The sequence below is a fragment of the Macrobrachium nipponense genome, chromosome 7, assembly GCF_015104395.2.
Source record: "Macrobrachium nipponense isolate FS-2020 chromosome 7, ASM1510439v2, whole genome shotgun sequence".
Lineage (NCBI taxonomy): Eukaryota > Metazoa > Arthropoda > Malacostraca > Decapoda > Palaemonidae > Macrobrachium > Macrobrachium nipponense.
The window spans coordinates 46,838,780-46,866,188 of record NC_061109.1 but is presented as its reverse complement, the minus strand read 5'-3'; the positions used below and the strand labels follow the sequence as shown (position 1 = coordinate 46,866,188).

The 27,409-nt window shown below is 44.2% G+C and overlaps 1 protein-coding gene across 5 annotated transcripts in view; it reads left to right on the top strand.

Annotated features, from left to right (window-relative positions):
• LOC135217454 (GATOR2 complex protein WDR59-like) overlaps positions 1-27,409 on the top strand; it is a gene marked incomplete in the record, with an annotated part of 356,363 nt that overhangs the window by 182,904 nt on the left and 146,050 nt on the right. For all 5 annotated transcript variants that reach the window (XM_064253332.1, XM_064253330.1, XM_064253331.1 and 2 more), the window contains 1 exon segment: positions 22,698-22,779. In XM_064253332.1, the coding sequence (XP_064109402.1) occupies positions 22,698-22,779 (82 nt within the window).

The window sequence follows — 27,409 nt, the reverse complement described above, 5'->3', positions numbered from 1 at the left end:
ACATATACCAGGACGCTTCCTCCCCCTATATGGCATGTTGCCAGTTATTGAAATTTTTCCTTCCCTCTTTATAAGCTGCAGAATGTATTGAGAACAAAGTGGGTTCTATTCCTATTGGTAATCTGAAAACGATATGGAAGAACTTACTCATAAAAGCAGGCAATGAGACGCAAGCTATTTTATTATCAAAGTTTAAACCCCCAGAAAGTGGAAATATTGAGGCTATAACATCGCACAGATTCTTTAACACGCTGAAAGGGGTAGTTTATTCAAGAGACTTGCATGTTTTTAATGAGGAGGAGATTCTCCTAAGGTGCCCTCCTTGTGTATCTCATGTAGAAAAAATTGGTTGGGAAGGGGATGCAGCTATGCTTTTAACTTTCTCCTCCAATTACTTGCCTGATACCATCAATGTTGGCCATGAGAGGATGCAAGTCAAAAAATAGTAAAAGAAACCCTAAACATTTCGCCAATGTTTCGAATATTGGCCCCGTCAAGACTCATGTGGAAACAATAAGAGATGTTCTGTGTGCTCTGCTGAGCATGACAATTTGGACAAGTGCGAAGCAGCCCGTTATTGTTTCCAGTGCAAGGGTGATCATTCTCCAAACAGTAGGACTTGCCTCAGATACAAGTTTGAGGCAAGATGTGTTGGCAGTGGCTATAATGAACATCTCAGCATCAGTGCAGCAAAGCGTGTGGTAATGGGGGCTAACAAGAGTGCCAACTCTACCTATGCTTCTGTAATAAAGTTGATGAAGAGTTCTAGCAATGAGAGGCCACCAGTAATAGAATCTAACACTAAGCATCGGAAACCTGTTTCTCCTTGCACAGGAAATAATAATCGGAAACTTATGTCAGCAAGTGCTTTGAAGCCCAATACTAAAAATTGTTCTTCCAAAAGCATGGACAATTTTATCCTCTCACGTTGATACAAATGTAACGGTTGCAAATTCAGCCCCTAAGCAAAGTTTGCAAACGACCACAAATAATATCATCACCAAGAAGCAACCAAAGGAGTGGTCCAAACTAGAGAGATCTAGCTCGGATCCATCAATTATCACAGTTACTAAGAAACATGATAAAACTAAAGCTGCGCCCACCAGGAAGCGTATAAGAAACAGATCCCCGAATAATGAAAGTTTTTATCACTAAAAGCACAAATGGGTACAGTGTTCTGGAAGAGATCTCTCCACCAAGGAAGATAGTTCCGAAAGCAGATCCAGTACAAAGACATGCGAGTTCTCATCAGTCTTGCCGCCCCAAGACTAAAAGCAGTAATGATGCACCCTAATCATAGTAAAAAATCCTGAGCATCAGTCTCGAATTCAGAAAGCTGTTTGTCGGCAAAGAACCTAATCTCTGATAAAGATGAAAAGGGATCAAGAAAACAATCTCTTATTAAGGAGAATTTTCCTCTCCAACCTAGGATCAGTACTTCCCCTCCAAAGAGTGGGAAGTAGTACATTACCACCTTAACATTCATGTTCGATGTCCTTCAGTGGAACTGTAAGGGTCTCAGAGCCCGGACAGAAGACTTTAAAGTTTTAATGCATGAATTCAATCCAGGGATTGTATGCCTGCAGGAGACTATGTTAGGTAACTCTCCTTATAATCCTGGACTTGATTATGCTATTTTTAACTCTTTTTTTCCCCCAATTGGTGATCGTGCCCATGGAGGTGCTGCAATTATTGTTAATAAATCTCTGCAGCACTCCACAATACAATTAAATACAACTCTACAAGCTGTTGCTGTCTCAGTCATATTAGACAAAAGGATAACGGTTTGTTCATTATACCTCCCACCAGATCTTTCTTTTAACATTGGAGATATTCAGTCCTTGATTAACCAACTTCACACTCCTTTTCTCTTATTAGGAGATTTTAATGCCCACAACCCCCTTTGGGGAAGTGTGTGTTTAGACAGCAAAGGGGGAAAATAATCGAGGACCTTATTGACACGAATGATGCCCGCCCTATTATAATGGGTCAATGACCTTCCACAGCATTCATAATAATCATCTCTCTGCACTGGACCTTAGTATTTCCTCAACAAATATCCACCTTGACTTTAACTGGTCTGTTAATGAAGATTTGAATGGAAGTGATCATTACCGATCCATCTGAAATATGTTGTAAATGCTCCATCTGGAAAACATTACCTAAGTGGAAGGTAGAAGATGCTGACTGGGACAAGTTCAGTAAAGGAGTCAATCTAGATAGGAGTTTGAGTCATTTCATTCTCACCTGGATGCCTATGACTACTTCATTGAATCCACTCTGAAGAGTGCTGAGGGCTCGATTCCCAAGACAAAAGGTAAACCTCGTAGACCTGCAGTTCCCTGGTGGAATAAGACGTGGTATTGTGAGGAAAGTCACTAGGAAGTGCTACCGACGATACAAAACTAGTGGCTCCCCTCAGTCTAAATTAATCTATAATCGTGCGTTAGCCAAGCAGCGGCGCTTTTACAAGAAAGCCAAAAGAAAGTTGGCTTTACTATATCAATGGAATAAATTTCAAAACTCCATTGAGAGTGGTGTGGCGCAAAATCAGGAAACTAAGTGGAAAATTTGTTGCGTCACCATTACCCTCATTAAAGGTCAATAACACTCTGATCACAGAGCCCACTGAAGTTGCCAATGAGCTGGGAAAACACTTTTCTCAAGTTTCTAGCCCTGACAATTATTCTCTAGAATTTCAAAGAATTCGGAATGCCGAAATGACTCTGAAATTTGAATCTGGTAAATCTGAACCATACAATCACAAATTTTCCTTAAGAGAATTTCGGGAGGCACTCTCTTCAACTGAATCAACAGCTCCAGGGGGTGATTCAGTTTTATATGAAATGCTTAAACACCTCCCAGATGTGCCAAGAAAAGTGATCTACTCAAGATTATAAACAAAATATGGGAAACTGGAATTTTACCCAAGGACTGGAAAATATCCATAATTGTTCCCATAAAAGGGATTTTGACGTAGGAAAAATCTATTTCTGGGCGAGGAAGCCGTGTCGCCCAGTGAAATGTGTCCTCTTTAGCACTATTTCTAGTAAAATATTGCTATGATACCAGAGAACTGCTAAATTGGACATGTCAGAAGTCTCTGACTCGCTCACCTAAATAAAAGGTGTCGGTATAGAACTGGGGCAAGTGTTAAACACTACCACAGTAACCCCTCCAATTAGCCTTTTCCTCATCAAAAGACCCTGAAAACGGGGAGCCGACCTATAGGTCACACCCAGCTACCCTGTTGAAGGGGACTGCGGCGTCATACTTATCGTAGCAAAGAAGCTTGGTGCACAGCAAGGGGGGGGGGGGGGGGGGGGGGGGGGGGGGGGGTGGGGGGGGGGGGGGATGGGGGCAGGAAAAAAGGGGATTTCACTGGGCGACACGGCTTCCTCGCCCAGAAATAGATTTTTCCTACGTCGAAAATCCCTTTTCTGGGCTCAGCCGTGTCGCTCCGTGAAATTGGTAACCAGAGAAACACCAAGCTATACTATCCTGAAAGGAAAAATCATATTAATGAAATCAAGGAAATAATAAAATAGTTTAGAATTGGAAAAAAATACAATTTATTTACAAAATATACTATATAGCAAAACATGTGGCAACATTTGCAACAAGTCACATACATAATAAAATAATTACAGATAATTTGTATGTACGTAAAACTATACACGATTATACACTTATTCTAATAGCTAAGGCATTTGCTGAGGTAGGTAAAATGCTAATGAGGCTGGCATAATTGAAAAGATTCATATGACACAAGGACGGAACTATAATGATGTAGCAGTGGGAGACACTGGTCTCCCTGCAGCTATTGCATGATATTTAAGATCCTCTAAAGACTTAAGGTAGTGCTTTTTGAAAACCAAGGGTGACTTCCAACCAGTATACTTCTTCAGATCATCAAAGTCCATTATATTTGAAGAAGTTAACAGAAGTTGCTATTGCCCGAATGTCATGCACCTGGGGGAATGACCCTGGGCTGGCTTTTCTTGATAAATATAAAAATCTGCTGCCTAATGCCTTTTAGAGATAGTGTACCACCATCTTTTCTAATGAAAAGGGGCCTTCGGAATAGGTAGACGTCCTAGATAAATAGTCCTTAAGAGTTTTAACAGGACATAACGATGGATCCTGCGGAAGCGGGACAATCTTCCATGGAGACCACCTCATCAAGGATCTTCATTCTTAGCTAGAAATTGCTTATTTGGCGAAAGCAACACGTCCCCCGAGGAAAGGAACTCAATATGCGCTTCATCTCTAGATAAAGATGACAGCTCTGATATTCTGGCACCTGAAGCTAGACTTAATAAGAACAGAGTTTTACGCAAAATGGTTTGGTAATCACATTTGAAGTTGTCTGTTTCCGAGGCTAACCTAAGAACATCATTAAGAAACCATGACACTGACGACGGTCTGTGAACGGGCCGTAGACGTGCACATGCCCTTGGATAGAGGTGAAATAAGACTCGGTTAGATTGATACCAAACCCGAGAAGAAAAATCTTTTTCAGAGCTGACTTAGTGGTTGTAATTGTTGCAGCTGCCAAGCCTTGTTTCCAACAAAGACCTAAGAAGGTTATGGCCACGTTCAATGTCATTACTTTGATATTTGATTCTCTGAGGAACGAAGACAATTCTTAACTGCTGAGTCATACTGGTGAAGCGTAGACTCTCTCTTGTCTGACTCCAAGAACAACATGTTCTGTGGATCAATGTGCCTACTCTCTTACCTGCAAACTTCATGAAATCCATAAAGTTAGGTTTTGTGAAGACCTGAGGAATCGAACACAATCCTCGTTTGAACTTGTTGCGATAGTCTCAAGTCCGGGAGAGGGTGAGGGCGAAGACCTAGTTCCAGGAGAAGGGGAAACCAGTTGCTCTTGGGCCAGTGAGGGGCTATGAGAGCCACCTGGCCTTCGAAGGATCTCAACTTGTGCAGCACCTTCAGGAGAAGGTTCACTGGAGGGAATAAATAGATTTTCGACCACTGGTTCCAATCTATGCTCAGGGCGTCCGTAGCGTATGCCAGAGGGTCCAGATTGGGGGCTACATAACAAGGCAGCTTGTGGTTTGCCTCTGTGGCAAACAGATCTACTTCTAGACCTGGTACTCTTTGGCAAACCCTCTCGAAGGATTCTTGGTCCAGTGACCATTCTGATTCCAGAGGGACCGACCGAGACAGGGCGTCTGCCACTACATTGTGGACTCCTGCCAGGTGAGTAGCCGACAGATGCCAGGTGTTCTTGGCTGCTAGAGAAAAGATTGCTATCATCACGTGGTTCACATGACTTGACTTTGAACCACCTCTGTTTATACAGTGTACTACTACTGCACTGTCGAGGACCACCTGATATGAGTCTTCTTTGGAGGACGGAGCTTTTTTAAAGTCAGAAACACTGCCATAGCTTCTAGAATGTTTGATGTGAAGTGTTTGGAAGTGAGGTGACCAAGTTCCCTGACCATCTCGTGCTGTTGATACCTCCCCAGCCTGTCAGCGATGCGTCCGTATGCACCACTAGGGACGGGGGAGGAAACTGCAACGGTAACTCCTTGCTAGGTTGGGCGGCCTTTGTCCATGGGCGCAGGCGTTTTCTGAGAATCAGAGGTATCCGGGCGAACCTTGTCCCGACACTTGGCATTTGCCTTCGAACGCCAAACTCGATTGATGTCCTTGAGCTTGGCTTTCAACAGAACGTCCGTGACTGAGGCAAACTGGAGCGAGCTAGGATCCTCTCCTGATTCCTTCTCGAAGTCTCTTTGCACTTTAAGAATTGTCTTGTTGCCTTGGCAATCTCCTTTCTCTTTCCTGCTGGAATGGAAAGAGTGTGAGAATCCAAGTCCCAATGAATCCCTAGCCACTGGAACTTGGACTCCGGAGTCAACCGGGACGTTGGTCCTGTTGATCTTGAACCCTAAATATTCCAGGAAAGACATGACCTTGTCCGTGGCTTCATACATTTGCCTTTGTCCATCTCCCAGATTAGCCAATCGTCTAGGTACGCCACCACCAATATACCCTGGATCTTAGATCCTGCACCACTGTCTCCGCCAGTTTCGCCCCTTGAAAACCCTTGGTGCTATATTCAGCCCGAAGGGCATTACTTTGAAGGAGTAGGCTTCTTTCCCTAGTTTGAAGCCGAGGAATGGTCGGAAGTGCCGAGCTATTGGGACATGATAGTAGGCATCTGTAAGATCTATAGCGGTGGTGACGGGCCCCACGGGGAAGTAAGGTCCGCACCTGAGAGATGGTCAGCATTTTGAACTTGTCGCAACGAATGTACAAGTTTAGACGGGACAAGTCTAAGATCACCCTTCTTTTTGTCGGTCCCTTTCTTTGGGACGCTGAATAGACAACCCTGAAATTTCAAGTTCTTCGTCTTGGAGATTGCTCCCTTCTGGAGAAGGTCCTTGGAGTAATCCATCAATTCCTGCGTTTGTTCCTGATAGAAGGTGATGGGTGGAGGAGGACCTTTGATCCAACTCCAGCCTAGGCCTCTGGATACTATGCTTTTTGCCCAAACTGCTGAACCCCAACGATGACGAAAGAGGTACAGCTGCTCCTACCTGAGAAACTTCATTGAGATGATGAAGGCCGGGATCCTCTGCCTGACCTTGCACCTCTAGTTCGCCCTTTGGGTCTCTGGCTCCTCCGTGCTGGGCGAAAGGATCCTCTAGCCCTGCCACCCCTAGCAACTCTGGTAAAGGGGTGAAATGCCCGACTCTCATAGACCGGGTTAAAAGCGGGCGACACTGAATACTGTGAGGAGGCCTGTGGTTAGACGGCGGCGAAAGGAAGACAAATTGATGCTGTTGCTGAGGCTGAGCCTTAGAAGTCGAAGGCTGGGATACCTGTTGAATTGGAACAGCTTGTAGCACAGGATGCTGTTGCGGGACTTGGAAAGGTAGGAACTTCCTTTGCCTCTTCTTAGCCCTAACAAAACTGGAGGGGAAGAAGACTCTGATTTCCTTTTGAAAGGGATTCCCCAACGCAACCTGATGCTTTGGTTAAGACGTGATGCCTCGCTCTGAACCTCGGATACTGCTGAAGCTGGGAAGAGATCTGCACCCCAGATTGAGGAAGCTAGAAGCTTGTTGGGTTCGTGCCTTATCGTCGCCTCAGACAGAACATGCTTCCTGCAATTTCTCCTAGCAATCGCCAAAGTCGTACAAGTCACATTGCATGCTTAAAAGTAACGACTTCGCACCTGACCTAAACAGCAGCTCCTGAGCGTACTCCCGAAGCCGCCGTCTCTGTCATCACTAGGGAGTTAAGAGACCTTGCGAGACGTGTCTTAGCGTCAAATTCGGCTTGGATCAATGCGTCTGACAGCCTAGGAAGGCGTTCACTAAACAAGGTGATGCACAATCTGGCTTCAGCTTGCCTACCGAGAACGTACTGGCAAATCCTCCCACAAATCCTCCCTACCTGGGAGTAGTAAAGATGTGGGATCTGTCTCCCTAAGCTGGGGCATGGGCTCTTCTCGAGTCACTGCCTGGAGTGTTAGTTCTGCTACCTTTGATGTAAAAGGTAAGGGGTTGCCGACATCAGTTGTAAACATGGTGAAAGGACTTTTAAAAGCTGTTATTCTAGTATTTGAGCAGTCCACTCTTCTAGGCTCCGTACCCATGTTTGCTGAGCCTGATCTCTAGAAAGGATAACAGTCTCCTGGGGACCTTATCCTCTCTAACCAGAGCTGCCTCCGTAAGCCTAACATAGCCTATAAATGGAGGCTGTAAACCTTCGGGGAAAAACTCGAAATCCTCGAGCCTACGTGTGCCGCAACCTTCTATAGTCAACATCCCATTGACAAACGGAGCGAAGTTAGCCACCCTCCAGGGATTACCGGGGTGGAAGGGAGGGAGCGTGGACCCGTCAGGCATGCTCTGAGCTTGCATCAAGCTACTAGAAGGGGCCGAAACTGCCGACTCCTGTCTGAGACCTGCAATCAGGAGTCCTGAGCACCTAAACCTGCTAAACACTTCTTCAAACCTTGCTGCAACTGAGCTGAGTAAACTACCAAGGCTACTGACCTGATTTAGAATATTTGTGTTGAACTGGTCTTGTCAACGGAAGGAGAATCATCCTGTCCCTCTTGCGGTACCTTATGAGGTATCCCGGTCCCTAGAAGTTAATGGTTAATGGTACTGGTAGGGCAATAGGAAGAATTCCCATCCTTGAGGACCTTGGGATTGAAGGTTTGGAAAGTGACTTTATTTTAGTTTTAAATATGTGTATGAACCTCTGGTGACTGCCCAGGCCTTGGCATTGTCTCTGATCTCCCTTTTAAGCAAGGTTTTTTACCCGCAGGTTTTTTCTTTAGTTTTAGGAATCACAGAGAAGGAGTGCAAACCTGGGAGGGGCAAACCTCCTGTGAAACCCCATGAAGGAAATTGGAAGTAGAAGGAGAGGAAGAATCAGAGTCACTCAAGGAAAGATCCCGGTGACTAACTAAGCTAGCCTCATTAACACTGTTACCTGTACCCGTGCCTAGTGTAACGGGCAAATCCTCAACCACTTCAAGTGAGACTTCCTCTAGTCCAAGGTCCGCAATTCCGCCTCTTGCTGTTCAATAACCGAGTCTTGTATGATTTGATAATTGGTGCCGCTACTTTTTGGATCGACGTATCCGGCAGATTTTTCCGGCTGGGAAGAGCAAAATTCGCCATATCTCCGGGACAGAATATACGCTTAGCCCTTCCCTACGTTCCGTCCAAACCCTCCAACCCAGATCTTGAGGGCGGAGAGTGCAGCATCCTTAATAGACTGCTCAGCCTGTAATGCAAGGAATGTGTCAATACCAAGTAAATTCCTTGAACATTATTCTATAATTATTGATTAAACAATGTAATTTAATTTAAAGAAATTTTAATTGATCATTTATTTTATCTCATTTCAATATTTATTTATTTTATTTTATTTTTTTTTTAATATATATATATAATAAACATAGAATCAGCAGTGCGGCAACTTACCGAAGAGGGTAGCCTGATGTACCAAGTCGTAGCAGGCAAAACAGTTTTCATGATGCCAGACCACGGAATCAGGAAGCAGCACTGCACAGGGGGCGTGGCCCCGACAAACGTCATGGCCGCCACGATCTTGCAGAGCAGCACTACAGCCGGCAACCAGGACACTGAGAGGACCTGTAAGTGCAATAATATATAAGAACAAATGCACACACTTAATAGGATAATGAAATATATTTTTTTCTTTTGTTTTTGTTTGTTGTTTTTTTTTTTTTTTTTTTTGTTTTTTTTTTTTTTTTTTTTTTTTTTTTTTTTTTTTTTTTTTTTTTTTTTGTGCCGGAGCATTCCGGGCTATAAAGAAAAGAAAGGTAATAAATATATTCATATGTTAATGTACCCGGGGACTGTGTAAGGAAAAAAACCACCCGGAGTTGTATACCCGGAGCTGTATGGACCCGGAGAGGGGTGGGTACACGAAGTAACCCGGGACGGCCACATGAACTCGCATAAGTTCCAAGTGGCAAGAAAAAGTAAAAATAAAAATAAAGATAAAAATATGATAATAAAAACTAAAATAACAAATATACTATCTCCGCCTACGGAAGAGTAACTTCCCGTAAACATAACCCTCAATGACTCCGGGAGAGGCCGGAATCTAAACCCGCCTTATGCGGAGAGGGAATGTTTAGGCGGGTGGATGTAAGCTCCGGGAGTGAAAGAAGCAGAGCGCAACAATCCACGGAAGCCGAGGCTGAAACGCAGTGCGACTAACAACTCCGGAGGCGGTCGGCTAAGAAGCGACACTCCCACCCCCAGCCCAGGTCCTGGGAGACTACACCTCCCCCTCCGCTGGTGGGACCGGCCGTCAGCGACAAACAACGAGAGCGGCACCCAACTACGGGGAGTCCCAGCGAGAGGGGGAGGGAGGGAGGGCTGAAGGGGGGATGATCACGTGACCAGCGATTCCCCGCGAATAAAGGATCACGAGGTAAAACGCAGGCAAAGCCTATGAAGGCTAGCTGCCGAGACGAACACCCAAATATGCATAGACAAAAATAAAATCAATTACTTAAAGCTAAGGGAAAAACATGCTTTAACAGGGTAATGAAAATAAGGGGCGAAAAATATAAAACGCAATGGAGGCCACCGATGAGAGTGGGCGCAACAAGGAAAAATTACTTGCTCACCGACAAAACGAAAACAACGGTAAGCTGACGAAAAGAAAAGGGAATTCTTGAATGGAAAATACCAAACTAAATAAAGGGGGAATGGGGGAACGATAGATAAACAACGAAGCACGAAACAAAGAAAACGTGCACGACGCCGACCCCCTTGAAAAACAGGAAATCAGAAAAATCGTTAAATAATAACGGTAGATCAAACAGGATCTCGACAAAGTAACTGCCACCCAAGACATAATAAAATATATACTAAAAATATATACTGAAATACCATAAATTACGAGTATATAATATAAATATATAGGTACTGAAAGAAGCCCGCTCGAAATTGGTACAAAACAAGGGAACGACGTATGGCGGCTCGCTACCGCTCGTTACGGGAGAGACGCCTAACAAAATCCTAAATAAAGGCAAAACGAAAGGCAAAATCACTCCCTAAATACAGAAAAAGGGCGAACCAGTACTTACTTGGGTGAAGAGGCAGATTGACGATCCATAACGAAAAAGAATAACGAAACCAATAAAAAGAACAGATAGCTATAAAAAAGCGTGCAACGCTGGGAGGCTATCGATAAGAATGACGGCCGCAGTCCCCTTCAACAGGGTAGCTGGGTGTGACCTATAGGTCGGCTCCCCGTTTTCAGGGTCTTTTGATGAGGAAAAGGCTAATTGGAGGGGTTACTGTGGTAGTGTTTAACACTCGCCCACCCCAGTTCTATACCGACACCTTTTATTTATGGTGAGCGAGGTCAGAGACTTCTGACATGTCCAATTTAGCAGTTCTCTTGGTATCATAGCAATATTTTACTAGAAATAGTGCTAAAGAGGACACATTTCACGGAGCGACACGGCTGAGCCCAGAAAAGGGATTTTGACATAGGAAAAATCTATTTCTGGGTGATTGGCTCGTGTCGCCCTATGAAAGTATCCTAATAATCCATTCTTTCTAGGCAAAATTAATCTAAAATTACCAGAGAAAAACAAAATTAAGAAAATGTCAGTAAAACTGACTCGCCTTCACTCTATAAAAGAAGGTGTCGTATGAGAATATGGGGCGAGTGGGATCTACACGAGTCCATTCACCATTTAGACCTTCCAATCTAAAATCCCCACTAGAGAAGCTGGATAACTACGGGTGATGCGGCCGCTACTACTACTACTAGGAGCCACGGACAGCAGCGCCCCTAGCGGTCATCCTTAATCTATGAACATCTTGTCCTGCATGGGTGGGTAAACAAAGACAGGGTGGGTTTTCATAGTGCGACACGAGCAATCCACCCAGAAATAATTTTTTCCTTACGTCAAAATCCCTTTTCTGGGGCTCAGCTCGTGTCGGCCTATGAAAGAGTACCAGAGAAACAGACAAGATGGGAAAAAGGACAAATGAAAATCAGTGTAAAAAAGAGGTATATAATATAAGTGAATCAGGTATATTACAGAATACAAACTAAGTACTTAAAGCTAACTTATGCTAAACAATGACATGATAAAGAAAGCTAACAATATAAAGTACTTAAAATTAACTTATATTAAACATAGTAATATCCAATAATGTAAATTAACAAAATAGATTCACTTAAGTAAGGTATTTACATAATATACAAACACATTGTGTCCTACCCTAGCATAAAAATAAGGGTAGGGACACTGAAGTACATTATAAGTAGTACATAGTGTGGATGTCCCTAGCAAAAAAATAAGGGACAATCCACCAATATGATCTCAGCGGCCTAAGGCTAGAGTATCCGAGTAGCATGGCGATAGGGTGAGGCATGTGGACAGGTAGGTAGAAAGGAGGACCTGGATCTATACTATGATACTATACAGTATCAGGAGAAACAATGTTTCCCGCTGCTACTGCAGAAAATTTTAAAGATTCCAAGGACTTTAGGTAGTGACGTTTAAAGACTGTCGGAGATTTCCATCCAGTATACTTTTTAAGATCCTCAAAGTTCATATGTTGAAAGTAGTTAATTGAGGTGGCTACTCCTCTGATGTCATGTGCTTTTGGAAATGAATCAGGATTGGCTTGTTTAATGAAGTAAAGGATCTGTTGTCTAATTCCTTTTACTGATAAAGTACCACCTTTTTCTCTCATGAAGAGAGAACCTGAGGATCTTGAGGATGTGCGAGATAGAAAGGCTCTTAAAGTTGATACTGTGGGCAGAGAGAAGGATCTTGCGGAAGTGGGATGACTTTCCAAGGAGCCCACCTTGCAAGAGGATCCTCATTTTTAGCCAAAAAACTACGATCCGGAGCAAGCAGAACTTCTCCTGAAGAGAGAATTCCACATGACCCGCATCTCTGGATAGAGCCGACAGTCTGAAATTCTAGCTCCTGAAGCTAGGCTTAATAAGAATAACGTCTTTCTAAGCAGCATTATGAATGTACAAGACGTACTGCATGTTGTCAGTATCTGAGGCTAGTTTGAGGACATCATTTAAGAAACCATGAGACTGGCAGTTAGCCTTTGAGAGGGTCTAGTCTAGCACAGGCTTTAGGAATAGACGTGAAGTAAGATTCTGTTAGGTCTATCTGAAAACCCAACTGAAAGATTATTCCTCAAAGCCGATTTATGAGTAGTAATAGTGCTAGCTGCTAAACCTTTTTCAAACAAGGATCTGAAAAAGGATATAGCTAAGTTAACTGTCATGGTTGTAGTGTTTGATTCTTTCAGGAAGGATGCTAATTTTTTAACAGCTGAGTCATATTGTCTAATAGTTGACTCTCTCTTATCTGATTCTAGGAAGAGGATGTTTTGCGGATCAATGTTAGCATCTTTGTTAGCCGCAAACTTCATGAAGTCCATAAAGTTAGGGTCTGAAGAATTCCGAGGAAGCGAACACAGTCCTCATTTGTACTGATTGCGACAGCTGGGATGGGAATCCGTTGAGGTCGGAGACCCAGTTCTAGAAGCAGAGGATACCAGTTGCTCTTGGGCCAGTCTGGAGCAATCAGAGCTACTAGTCCCTTGAAAGTCCTCAGCTTGCTCAAGACTTTCAAAAGAAGATTCACTGGAGGAAACCTGGGACTATCCGGCATATCCACCTGGTAATGACCTGTCGTCCAGGGACCACCTTCTGATTCCAGAGGGACCGACCGGGACAAAGCGTCTGCTATCACATTTTCTTACCCCCGCCAGGTGAGTGGCGGACAGATGCCATTTGTGTTTGTCTGCTAGTGCAAAGATGGCTATCATGACATGGTTCACATGTTTGGATTTGGACCCCCTCTGTTGATGCAATGAACTACCACTGCACTGGTCCAAAAACTAGTCTTAGATGAGACTTTTTCGGGGAAGAAGTCTCTTGGGCAGGGTAAGAAAATACTGCCATTGCTTCCCAAGACGTTTATGTGGAGCTGGCGGAACTGAACTGACCAAGTCCCCTGAACTTGTTTGAATTGAGAAATATCCCCCCACCCGGACAGGGAGGCATCCGTGTGAATGGGTAGCACTGGAAGGGGAAATTGAAGGGTACTAGTTTGGCCAGGTTCTTCACCTTTGTCCATGGACGAAGCTGATTGCGAAGGATCTGTGGAATTACTGACAACTTGTCTCGAGATTTGGCGTTTGCTCTCGATCGCCAAACTCGGTTTATATCTTTCAGCCTTGCTTCAGGAGGATGTCTGTCACTGAGGCAAACTGAAGAGAACCTAGGATTCTTTCCTGGTTTCTCCTTGATGTCTGTTTGCATTTGAGAAATTGTTTCACAGACTTGGCTATTTCTTTCCGTTTGACCACCGGAATTGACAGATTGTGGGAAGACAAATCCCATTGGATTCCTAGCCACTGAAAACGAGCTCTGGAGTAAGTCTGGATTTCGTCTTGTTTTATCTGGAACCCCAGATGTTTCCAGAAATTGAACTACCTTTTTTGTGGCTTTGAGACATTCCTCGACTGTTGGTGCCCAGATCAACCAATCGTCGAGGTATGCTGCTACCATTATCCCTTGAGTTCTCAATTGTTGAAACACCACTTCTGCTATTTTCGTGAATACCCGGGGGCTACATTCAGACGAAGGGCATCACTTTGAATGAGAATGTCTGATTTCCTAGTTTGAAGCCTAGGAATGGGCGGAAGTGTCTGGCTATAGGGATATGATAGTATGCGTCTGTAAGATCGATGGAGCATGTGACGGCTCCACGGGGAAGTAAGGTCCTTACTTGCAAAATGGTAAGCATTTTGAACTTGTCGCAACGAATGAAAGAGTTTAGCCTTGACAAGTCTAAGATTACCCTTCTTTTGTTGAGCCTTTCTTTGGCACGCTGAATAAGCGACCTTGAAATTTTAGATGCTTGACTCTCGCAATAGCTCCTTTCTGAAGGAGTTCCCTCGCGTAATCTGTCAATTCCTTTGATGGTTCCTGATAAAATGATTTGATTGGAGGGGGATCTTTGATCCAACTCCAACCCAATCCCTTGGACACGATGCTCTGTGCCCAATTGCTGAACCCCCACCTGTGACGGAAGAGAACAGCCTCCCTCCTACCTGGGAGCCTCACTGTTGTTGGGCGGGTTGACCTCCACGCCCTCCTCTGAACTGCCTTCCCCTTGTCGCTCTTCTGTGCCACGCTGGCGAAAGTGGCCTCTCGCTCTGCTAACCTCTCGACAGCCTATTAAAGGGGAGGGTAGCCTGACCTTCATACATAGGGTTGAAGGCCGGCGAGACTGCGTAGGAGGTCGAGGGTTGCGACTGACGAGACAACAGGAGGATGGGTTGGGCCTGTTTTGAGGTTGATGGTTGTCCCTGTTGGGTAACTGGGACGGCCTGAACGAACTGCTGTTGCTGCTGATGTTTCTGGTAAGGTTGGAACCTTTTACCAGACTTCTTGAGTTTCTTACCAGCAGCAGGGGCGGATTCTTGTTTCCTCTTAGAGGAGATGCCCCACCTAGCTCTAAGGCTCTGGTTGAGCCTAGCAGCCTCATGGTGTACCTCATTCACAGCAGACTCTGGGAAGAGGTCCCCCCCCCCACATGCTGGAAGCCAGGAGTCTATTAGGTTCGTGCCTAATAGTGCACTCCTGCAGAACGTGCTTTCGGCAGTTCCTCCTAGCTTGGAAGAAGTCGAAAGCATCCGTCTGAACTGTTTGGAGCTGAGATTTGGCCAGAATCTTAAATAGTGGTTCTGTGCCATACGATAGTGCCGCCATCTCAGTGATAATTAAGGAGTTTGAGGGATCTCCCAAACCTAGTTCGAGCATCGAACTCTGCCTGGATCAAGGTATCAGGCAGCCTTGGGAAGCTTTTCGCCAAACTGGTCCATTGCGCAGTCTGGTTTTTAAGCTTACCAAGCGTGAATGTGGCAGGCAAGTTCTCCCACAATTCTCCGAAGGCTGGAAAGAGCGGAGAAGTAGAATCCGCTTCCCTCAGCTGTGGCATGGGCTCATCCTTGAGGACTGCCTGAAGAGTCGCTTCCACTATTTTGGTAGCGAACGGAAGAGAAGCCTCCTCCTCCGTCGCAAAAATAGTGAAAGGACTCTTGAAAGCCTGGAGCTTAGTGTTGGTACACTCCCAGTCCTCCAGGCAGTGAACCCATTCCGCTGAGCGTGCTCTCTACATATAGCACTTTTGTCCGGGAAATCTTGTCCTCCCCTAGTGAGGGCCGCCACGGTCAGCCTAGCATATCCAATGAAAGGCTGAGTCAATCCCGGAGGATAACTCGAAGTCCTCAATCCTTCGAGTTCCACACTCCGGACAGAGATCATACCGTCCTTGAATGGAGCGTAAGCGGCCACTCTCCATGGGTTATCCATGGAGAAGGCTGGTAGCGACTCATAAGGAGGTAGCTGGAGAATGCCAGCACCTGCTACTGGGGAGACTGGATGAGGAGCCTGAGAAAGCCCAGCTACTCGGTCCTCATTCTCTCTAACTCTGTTAGAGAGATCTTGGATGGACTGGCCCGACTGACTAAGGGTGTTTGACAGCTGCGCAAACATCTGTTCAAACTTGGTTCCGAGGGCGGAGACCTGCGAGCCTACCATCTCTCCTACCTGTTTGCATCACCACTGCTGAGAAGGCAGGTGGGATCAAAGGAAAGGCGCTCGGTCCCGCTACTCCAACCGGCGTTGCTGGAGTGGATGCGGTGGAGGCCGGAGAAGGCATTGGCTCAGCTGGAGTGCGAGCCTTCTCCTTAGAAGCCTTGCTTCTAGAGCTCTTGGAGTACGAAGAGCTCGGCTTAGCCTTCACCGCGTCAGCATAGGAAGTCGAAGACTTCTTTACTGAAGAAGACGACGACGACTTCTTAGAAGTCGTCTTATGGAGGGTCTTCTGTTCTCTCTGTCCCTTCACCTTTGGGGGTACAGAGAGAGCGGAAGGGAGAGCGGGCAGGGATCTCAGATCCCGTAAAGCCTTGAAAAGAAGCAGTAGAAAGGGACAGGAGAAGATCCAGGAGCGCCCAAGGCCAAGACCTTGGGCGCCCGACACACCTACCTCAACCAACAAATCCTCCGCCCCTACCGCCATAGGTTTTTTTTTCGTATTCAGATGTCCAAAGTTGCGACGTCTGGGACCGGCTCGTGCGTGGCCACGGACCCGAACGACTGCTGCACCTCTTGTTGTATGGAGGCGATGAGAGGGGCTGCTGAGATAGGATCAACATAGCCTGTTGATTTGCCGCCGGGGAAGATCTGAACGGCCAGCTTCTTAATCCAAGATGTACGGCTGGCCCTTGGCAGCGTTCTTCCCGCCCAGCCGCCCACCCAAGCCTTCAGGGTTGCTAGGGCGACTTCCTTCACGGCGGCAGCCTGAAAGAGAAGGCGAAATGAAGCTTCTAGTGGCGGGGACGGGGTTTAACAAGCTTATGACTAAGTGTTATTAGTAATACGATAAAGAAGTCTAAAATCGACTTACCCCCCCACCAGCTGACTGACAAGGTCATAGCAGATGGTGCAGGCTTCGGGGTGCCAGACGATCATAGGCGTTGTGGGTCGTGGCACACGGGGCGTGAGTCCTGCACTCCATCGTGGGCGCATGGGGTCGTATCAGCGTCGCCATTACTACACCCTAGGACCTGACAGTTGGTAGCCTGTAAGTGGAAAGATACATAAGTATCAGGAGAACACTTACAGCCTAACAATTGCTCCGCTGCATGCCGGAGCGTGAAAGTTAGATTAAACCAGAGCCCCGCCATAATACGTGTGGTAACAAGGTGGTTGGAGTTGTCTAAGGCTACGCCGGAGACAAGAGAAAAAATCCAACCAGGTGTGGTGGTGAGCTATGAAACCACGACGGAGAACGACGGAGATGGTATACACACAGTTAGATAATACTAAAATTCACCGTAAAATTAGGGTATATCTTTATATTTATAACGACATATATATATAAATCTTTTCCCCGTCTACTAGAAGAGTGCCTGGGTAAGAAGCAAGCTCTCCTCCGGTAGCGGGAAAAAGGCAGGATATAGTAGGCAAGCAATAGACCACTAGTAGTGACCACCCCGCCCGCTACATATAATTATATAGTACTGTAGTTATAATTCAAAAAACTTTAAGTTTCAGAAAGTTTTTTTTGATAAGGGATTTGATTTTGCTCTCCCTTCTGTAATATCATGGTTAAAATTTTCAAAGTTTTATTATGTTTTTTGGGGTTACATGCAGATGCATTTCACCCAAATGGGATGTATATTGAGTGGTCTATGGCTATATGAAAACGTTTTACTCAGGGTTCAGTTACTGCTGTCTTGTCCAATGCCATCATTATGGCCTTCTCCATCAATCTTTGAAATAAAATTTTGTGATCCTTTAATGTTTGTTAAACATCACCTTGCAGAGGGTCCAACAAGGCCCTTTTACAAATGGTACAGTGGGGGAAAGGTGGGACTGAGCAATGGGGGGGGGTTTCCGGCGTGGACGCGGCGGGAGAGAGAGAGGGGGGGGGTGGCCTACTCCTCCCCGTCCCAACAACTACCCCGCTCCGGTTGACCCGGTACCCGAGGCAAGTGGTCGCCCTATACCCCAGCTGGGAGGAACCCCTGGCCTCCTCAGAGAAAGAGGGAGGAAGGCTACTGAGGTTGTCATGGTAACCAAGGGGTCCCCCCACCCTCCCTATACCTGGTAGGGAGGGAAGGGGAAGGGTAAGGTGCTATGGAACACGTGACCGCAAGTGGCCTAAGCCGCGATAGCAACACAACCGTGGGAGGGCCACGTGAACCAGACTGTACCAACACATGGGACATGCACCTAGGCTAGCCTAACACCCTAAATAAAACTCAAATTACATCGTAAAAGGTGGAAAAGACACTTTTTAGTAAAAGAAAAAAAAGCCCAGGAGGAGGCAAACTGTTCCGAGGAACAGTTGACTACTCGGAGCCAGCGATAGCCGATGAAGAGCAAGAGCCGGGATGCTGGGCCAGAAACACAGAATAGCCCTAAATACCAAACTAAGAGAAATGGTAAAAGGGCTGACCTAGCTATAAAGGCGATGTAAAAAACGATGAACGTGATATAGTAAGCCCATAAGTAAAGGAAGTCCCAGTATGGAAGACCGGGAATTCTTAACATGAGGCGGCATGGCGCCGCCACGAGTCGACCGGGAAACTGTATATGACCTATTAGAAGGAAAATACTGGTCCCTGGAAGACTAAAATACGGTAAAATACTACTTATGAGGCACTTAACTTAGCCGATGCGATGGCAGCACGTTCCATGGTGAATAAGGAGATAAATCCAAAGATAACACGGCACGAAAGAAAAAAGCGTACAACGTGTACCGTCTAATAATTAAGGATGACCGCTAGGGGCGCTGCTGTCCGTGGCGTCCCTAGTAGTAGTAGTAGCGGCCGCATCACCCGTTAGTATCAGCTCTCTCTAGTGGGGATTTTAGATTGGAAGGTCTAAATGGTGAATGACTCGTGGTAGTGATCCCACTCGCCCCTATTCTCATACCGACACTTCTTTTATAGAGTGAGCGATGTCAGTTTTACTGACCATTTTCTTAGAAGTTTTGTTTTTCACTTGGTAAATTTGTTTTAGATTAATTTTGCCTAGAAAGAATGATATTAAGGATACTTTCATAGGCCGACACGAGCTGAGCCCAGAAAAAAGCCTAATAAAGACGCTTCCCAAGCCACCAGCTATAGACCAATAGCTCTTACCAGCTGTGTGTGTAAGCTGATGGAAAAAATGATAAACACCAGATTAGTTTGGCACTTGGAAGCAAAAGGACTAATATCTCCATTTCAATTTGGTTTCAGGAAAAATCGTTCCACCCTTGATCCCTTGCTGAGGCTGACCAATCAAATCCAGCAAGGATTTGCCAAACGATGTCAGACTATCGGCGTATTTTTCGACCTTGAGAAAGCATATGACACTACTTGGAGGATTGGCATCATAAAACAATTGCACAAGATGGGCATATGTGGAAGAATGATTAAATTTGTATATTCCTTTTTAACAGAGAGATTCTTTAAGGTTAGAGTGGGCAACACTCTCTCCCAACCTTTTGTGCAGGAGGAGGGTGTTCCACAAGGAAGCGTTTTAAGCGTAACACTTTTTTCAGTGGCAATAAACAGTATAGTCCAACAAATATCATCACCTGTTAAATGCTCACTTTTTGTTGATGACCTTGCAATATACTGCAGGATATGATGCCTTGTCAGTATGTAAACATCTGCAAAGGTCTGTTAATGCCATTACAAAGTGGGCTGATGAGAATGGCTTTAAATTCTCCTCCTCTAAAACAGTTTCTGCAAGATTTACTAGGTGCCAGCGTGTGGAAGAGGTTCCCACACTCAGTTTAAAAGGATCTATCATTCCTTATGAAAATGAAGTGAAATTTTTGGGAATGACCATTGACCAGAAATTGACATGGGTCCCAGACCACATAAACTCCTTAAAGATTAAGGTTAAACAATCTCTGAATATTTTAAAGGTTGTTTCTGGTATTTAGTTGGGGAGCTGATAAAAAATCCCTGCTGAGACTATATGACTCGTTGTGTAGGTCCAAGCTAGACTATGGCTGTCAGATTTATTCCTCAGCTTGTCAAACCAGGCTGAAGGAACTAGATGTTGTACACAATATGGGGCTGAGAATATGCTCAGGGACTTTTAGAACTTCGCCTGTTGAAAGCATATATGTTGATACTAACCAACTTCCCTTGATTTGAGAAGGCAAGAACTAGGATTAAGGTACATGGCTAGAATAAAAGTGCTCCCAAAAATCCCTCTTTCCAGGTGCTGAGGGAAGCAGACTCACGGGTCTTTTCTGGTATAAGAGCCTCTAGACCATTCCAAGTTAGACTAAATGAAGATGTTAGGGGTAATAATCTTAAATCCCAGAAAGTCATGGGGAAGTAAAACATCCTGTGTATCCTCCATGGCTTATTCCAGAAGCATCCGTGTGCAAAAAAGCTTTTAACAAAAAAGACTGTCCTGAGGAAGAGATTAGGGGAAAATTCTTGGAGCACGAAACTGTCCATACTAATGTACTAAAAATTATATACGGATGGATCAAAGTCAGATAGTGGTGTTTGGCTGTGCAGTTATCCTTGGTGATACAGCATATACAGCTAAACTACCTGACTTTGCATCCATATTCACAGCAGAATTAACAGCCATAGTCTCTGCCTTGGATATAGTTGTTCAAAGTAGCGACACTAATTTTGTCATTTACTCTGATTCGAAAAGCACTTTAGAAGCTATTAAAAAATTCAATAGCTTCCATCCGTTAGTTCAAAAAGTTCAGGAATCGCTCCTCCATTTGTATTATTTGCGTAAATCTGTCTCTTTCTGTTGGGTCCCTTCACATGTGGGGATTTGCGGAAACGAGATGGCAGATAGGGAAGCGAAAGCTGCTAGTGTCTCCTCAGAAACAGCCTTTAGTAAAGTGCCTCATACAGATCTAAAAGGTCCTTTTAGGTCTTATATTTTAAGCAAATGGCAAGAAAGATGGACTTCTCATCTTGCCAATAATAGAAAGTACAGAAATATTAGAAATAATATATTGCCGTGGCCTTCGTCTTTCCAGTCTGATAGGCGAACAGAAATAGTTTTAAGCAGACTGAGGATTGGGCACACTATTTGACCATCAGTTTATTTTAGAAGGGGGCAGCCTCCCAGAGTGTGCTTGCGGTGGCGAGATGCTAACAGTGGAGCACATTCTGGTTGCTTGCCCCAGATATTTTAACCAGAGAGAGAGATATCTTAGGGGTAAATCCCTTTGTGATATTTTGGGAGATGAAGCAGATATTTCTGCTCTCATCTCCTTTTTAAAGTCTATAAATATTTTTAATAACATTTAATTATTTTTTAGCTATCACATCATAGATATATATATATTTATTTATTAAGCATTTTCTTCATTCATTTTCTTTCTTCATTGAATTCATTTCATTTCTCATATTGGTAATTTATATATGAACCATTTTCTTCATACACTGTTATTAACTCATTCATTAAGTGTAATTTATTTAATCTCCATTACGGCGCTGAATGGCTTCTTTGGCCCCAGTGCCTGGGCTTTTGCCCTAAAACTCATACATCCATCCATCCATCCATCCTATTTCCGGTGTTGAGTTTTGACTTGAGTATCGCTTTAAATCTTTGCATATATTTTTTCCTGATCTTGTCCTTCATCTCTTGGTGTTTTATATTCTTTCTTTCTTTATTACCAACTATTTGTGTTTGGTCTTGGCCTGCCACCCCAGTGGCCGTGATTTCAATTCCAGGGCATTCTATTGAGGGGTCAGAGATGTGTATTTCTGGTGATAGAAGTTCACTCACGATGTGGTTCAGATGTCACATAAAGCCGTTGGTCCCATTGCTGAATAACCACTGGTTCCATGCAGTGTAAAAACACCATACAAACAAAACAAACAAACCCAGCTATTTGTATCCTGTCTCATCTGTTTTTGATGCCATTCCCATCTACCTAGTAGCTTTATCCCTTCAGTCCTTGTCACTTTGCCTTTTAGTATGTTAACCAAGGCACATTTTTCTGTTCCAAACTCTATCCTGATGTCCCCAGGTACAGTCCTTACAGTCTGGATTAGGATATCTGTTTCTTTGATGCTCTTGCCATACAACTTTGTCATCCATGAACATCAGATGGTTAAGTCTGTTACCTCCATTCTTGAGTTAGTACCCAGCATCCATATTCTGCAATACTTTTTTCATGGGAAACATGGTTATTATGAAGAGTATGTAATGGGGACAATGAGTCACCTTGAAAAATCCTACTCTTATCCCAGAGTTTGTAAGTACTGTTTCCAGTTGTGCATTCTGTTTTTTAGGAAGCTGATGGTGTTTTCCTCTGCATCAGCTTTTCTGTGCCCTATGTATTTTCAGGCATTCTATTAGCCATGTGTGTGGTATCATGTCTAAGGCTTTTTTGTAATCAGTCCATGCCATGCTTAAGTTGGTTTTCCTTCTCTTACTATTCTTCATTGCCATTTTGTCTATCAGGAGTTGGTCTTTTGTGCCTGTACACTTCCTTCTGCAGCCTTTGTTGTTATTGTTATTATTATTAAAGTAATTAAATCACTCAAATTTTAGACATCCATGGTACTGGTTCTTTATAAGTATTACTCATTATATTTCAGATTAGATGATAGTGACATTGTTCAGTCATGTACAAAAAACAGGGATGCTGCAGCTGCTGTTGGACGAAAGGATCTGGTACAGGTAAGTTATGTGTATTTATGTTAGTTTTCATCACCCTAATGACATGAGCTATTTAATGTGCTGAATTTGGTATTTTGTGGTGTTAGCACTTGATTCTTTTCAATGTTTATCTTATAAGAGGACAAGCAAGCATAAGGTCTCATAGGTCTGTTCCATGGAGGAAGCCATGTGCCTGGATCCAGTCAAGTCTCCAGGAAATTCTAGGCCTTGGCTGCCAGTGGCAGAAGTGACAAAACCTCCCCTTGAGTTAGAAGGCACGATCTCTATCATAATCTCTCCGTGTGATGCTCTATGAGCCACGGACTATGAAGCTCTCAGCTGCCCATGGTGCCCTGTGTTGTCACATTGTCAGAAGCGGGTGAAAATCAAAACAGCTATTCCCAAAATAGCTAGTTCCAAAAGAGCCAATTCCAACGAAACGCAAAATTGGAGATGCGTCAGCAAAGGCTGTAAAGGAACTACTACAACTGCAGTTGATTATAGTGATAATAGTGATGTAGTTTTAGGCCAAAAGCATTCACATGCACCCAATATACCACAGGAAAAAGCTGAGAATGCCTTAAGTATGCTAAGAGAACAAGCTTCTGGCTCAACTGCACCACCACGTAGAGTCATTGCTAACTTTATACAAAATATTGATTGTGAAACTTCATCTTGCATACTGAAAAGAAAAGGACTTACGAAATGCAATCACCGTAAAAGGCAAAAAATGAAAGGCTACTTTCCCAAACCGAATTCACTTTTAGATTTTAAAACAATTACTATTGGGAGTGTTACAGAAAACTTTTCAGTTATGATGAAAGTGATTCCCATGAAATACAAATATTCGCAAACTAAACTATGCTAGACATACTTGCAACTGCTGCATACTGGATGTGTGATGGGACATTCAAAATGGTTCCACAATTATTCTATCAACTATACACGATCCATGCAATTGAAAGTGAATATATATTTGCATGTGTCTATATTTTGCTGACAAATAAAACAAAGGAAACTTATAAAACAGCCTTTAGTATCTTGAAACAAAAGCGCCCAGACTTACAGTCAAGCACAATTACCACGGATTTTGAGAAACCAATTATGGATGCTTTCAAATATGCCTTTGAAAGTTTGGAGATTCAAGGATGTTTCTTCCATCTTTCACAGGCAATGTGGAGGAAAATTCAAAGTATAGGTCTAACAACTACTTATGTAACTGATGCTAACTCTCGTCTTTATTGTAAATTGCTTGCTGCATTGGCATTCCTACCCCCAGATGAAACAGCAGAAGTATTTGAAGAATTGCTGGACACACTAGGACATCTTCAAATGGAGCAAGAAATGGAAGAATTATACTGTTATTTTGAAAATAAATAATTAGAAGGCCCCAAAGAACAGTAGGAAGAAGAAAGCTGCCTTTATTTTCATCAGTGATTTGGAGCGTTGAACAAAGGTCAACAGATGGTTTACCGAGAACCACAAACAAGCTTGAAGGATGGCACAGAGCAATTCAGACCCTACATGATGCCCCACACCCTTCCTTATGGTGTTTTTTCAGAGGCATTCAGCAGGAAGAAACTATGCAAAGAACTAAGTTGTTTGCTTATTTATCAACGAAAGGGAGACTACAAGCATAAAAACCAAAGAAATTAATGGAAGAATTTGGACATTAAAACAAAGACTCAAAAATAAAGAAATTGCAACATTTGAATTCTTATGTGGCATTAGTTATATTGTTAAATACTGATTAAATATATTTATAATGTTCTAACTAATCCCTTACTGTATAAGTTTTGATATTGGTGTTGCCACATACGAATTTCTTTTTAATGTTTTATGAATTTTTAATAAAGTATATAACATTTTTAACTTTTTTAAACCTCGCCTTTTTGTGCACTAGCTATTTTGGACTAACTATTTTGGTACATTAGCTATTTTGGTATGTTAGCTTTTTTGGAATTAGCTCTTTTAGACCAGCTATTTTGGAACTAGCTGTTTTGGGACTAGCTGTTTAGTCGTGTAATCTCAGAAGCATAATCATAGCTAACTTTAACCTCAAATAAAATTAAAACTACTGATGTTAGGGGCCTGCAATTTGGTATATTTGATGATTGGAGGGTGAATGATCAACTCACCAGTTTGTAGCCCTTTAGCCTCAGTAGTTTTTAAGCTCTGAGGATGGACAGAAGAAATGGGCATGGACAGACAAAGCCATCTCAGTAGTTTTCTTTTACAGAAAACTAAAAAAATGAAACTGTTCCAAAAAAAACTCATACTGCCTAAATGTTAGGGCAAAGTCCAACCTGCAGAAGAAAACTGTTGGTGGGTGGAGGAATGGCAGGGAGTTAACTTAGGAAAAGGAAGGCTCAGTGAAAGCAGGCCATTACTATGGCAAAAGATAATCATTAATGAAGATAAATTGGAGCACTTTGATGGGAGATCACAATAGCTCAGTGATTGGCCATTGGACCAAGGATAAGGGGCACCCAAATAAAGCAAACCCCTTAGAGACAAAACAATAGCCAACAAAGCTGGAATTGGCTGTTTGTGACGTTATACAGTAGGAGACAAAGGAGCTCCTCAGACGTGACTCCTTGAACCTCAGGTCAAAGATGTAATGGAGGGAAACAATAGCAGAGACCCAGAAAAGATGACGGATAGTTACTCCACTAGCAACAGCCTGAGAGCGCCTCAGTCGGTAGGTTAGGCGCCTCTCCCTCTCCTGCGCCATGGGTGGGGGGATGTCTGGCTGGCCATTGGGCCAAGTGGCAGAGTTATGGGGCGGAGAAGTGGGTGGTAGATGTCCTTCGGGTGGGATACCTGCTACCATTCGACTTCCCTCCTCCTCTGTCGGACAAGCCGCAGCTCATGAAGGCATATCTTCCAGATTCTTTGAAGTTCTTTGCTCTTCGGGAGGAAGTGCAGAAAATGCTGGACAAGGATGCGATAGAGGAAGTAGTGCATCCGTCCACAGGGTTTTACAGTCATCTTCTTGGTGCCCAAGGCGTCGGGAGGATGGAGGCTTGTGATTGACTTACCCACCTTGAATCACTTCATCAGGAAGACACAGTTCAAGATGGAGACCCCGCGTTCGGTGTTGGCAGCCGTTAGGGAAGGCGACTTCATGCTGTCGATAGACTTAAGGGATGCATAAATCCCTGTTCATCCCATGCGTTCAAAAGGGTCTTCTCTCTCGTGTCAAGTTGGGCCCTTGCTCAGGGTATCCATTTGCTGAGGGACCTCAATGATTGGTTAGTCTTGGCAGTTTCCAGGGAAAAGTTGCTGCAGGACAGGGATCATCTACTTCGGTTCTGTCTGGACCTAGGCATATTAGTCAACCAGGAAAAGTCGAACCTCTTACCCACTCAAAGGATTCTCTACCTGGGCATGGTCATTGATACGTCAGTGGCAAAAGTTTTCCTGTCGGATCAGAGATTGGAGAAGTTGCGGGCTGTAGCTCGCAACTTCCTGTTAAAGTCACATCAGTCAGCTCATCAGTGGCAGGTTCTTCTGGGAGTGTTATCTTCCTTGGAGAAGCTGGTCCCTCATGGGCGTCTTCATCTTCGGTCTCTGCAATGGAGACTGGGAGAATTCTGGTGTCTGGCGGGGGACTCTCCCCTGTTTATGGTTCCTCTGTCTTTGGAAGTGAGAGAAGACCTTTGTTGGTGGTTGGATGACCAGAATCTGTTGAAGGGTGTCCCTCTGCGCTCTCTCCCTCTGGACTTCCTTCTGTTCTCGGACGCCTCCCTCGCAGGTTGGGGCGCGCACTTAGGCGGCCTCATCGCTTCAGGCGTTTGGAGTTTGGAGGACAAGCAGCAACATATCAATGTCTTGGAGTTGAAGGTAGCTTTCCTGGGTCTGAAGGAGTTTCAGGGGAAGGTAAAGGGTCATTCTGTCGTTCTCATGTCGGACAACACCACGGTGGTAGCCTATGTGAACAAATGGAGGCCTGGTTTCACATCAACTTCACGCCTTGACCATCGAGCTTCACCAGTGGGCAATCAGCAATTTGGTAGAGCTCTCAGCCAGGTATATCCCAGGGAAACGGAACGTGGTCGCAGACAAACTCAGTTGCCGGGATCAGATCCTAGGCACAGAGTGGTCCCTTCATCAAGCGGTGGCAGACAAGCTTTTCCAGATTTGGGGGAGACCCATGCTGGACCTTTCGCGACACACTACAAAAGGAAGCTGGAGGTGTTCTGTTCAGTGGTTCTAGATCCTTTAGCATTGGCAGAAGATGCATTCCAACATCCCTGGGACAACCTGGAGGTGTATGCCTTCCCTCCGTTTTGTTTGATCCGTGAGGTTCTGAACAGGCTGAGTTCACAGGGTCTCAGGATGACTTTCCAGGACTTTCTTCAAAATCCCCTAAAAGGAAAGTGAAATGGATGTCCACACCACTTCCACACCGTTCAGCAGGGGGATCAAATGCAGGTACAACCAGGCAAGAGGAGATATCATTTGCACCAAGGGCCCAGAAGAGAGAGGAGTAGTAGACAGTGAGCTAAACCTCACTGCCATCATCAACAAGATGTTAATGAGCTGGAGGTATCAGATTGAAGGGACAAGACTTGTGTGAAAAACTCTTGCACAATACCTTTTTCATAGGAAGGAAGTTGGCAACTGTACACTAGTATACCACTCTTAA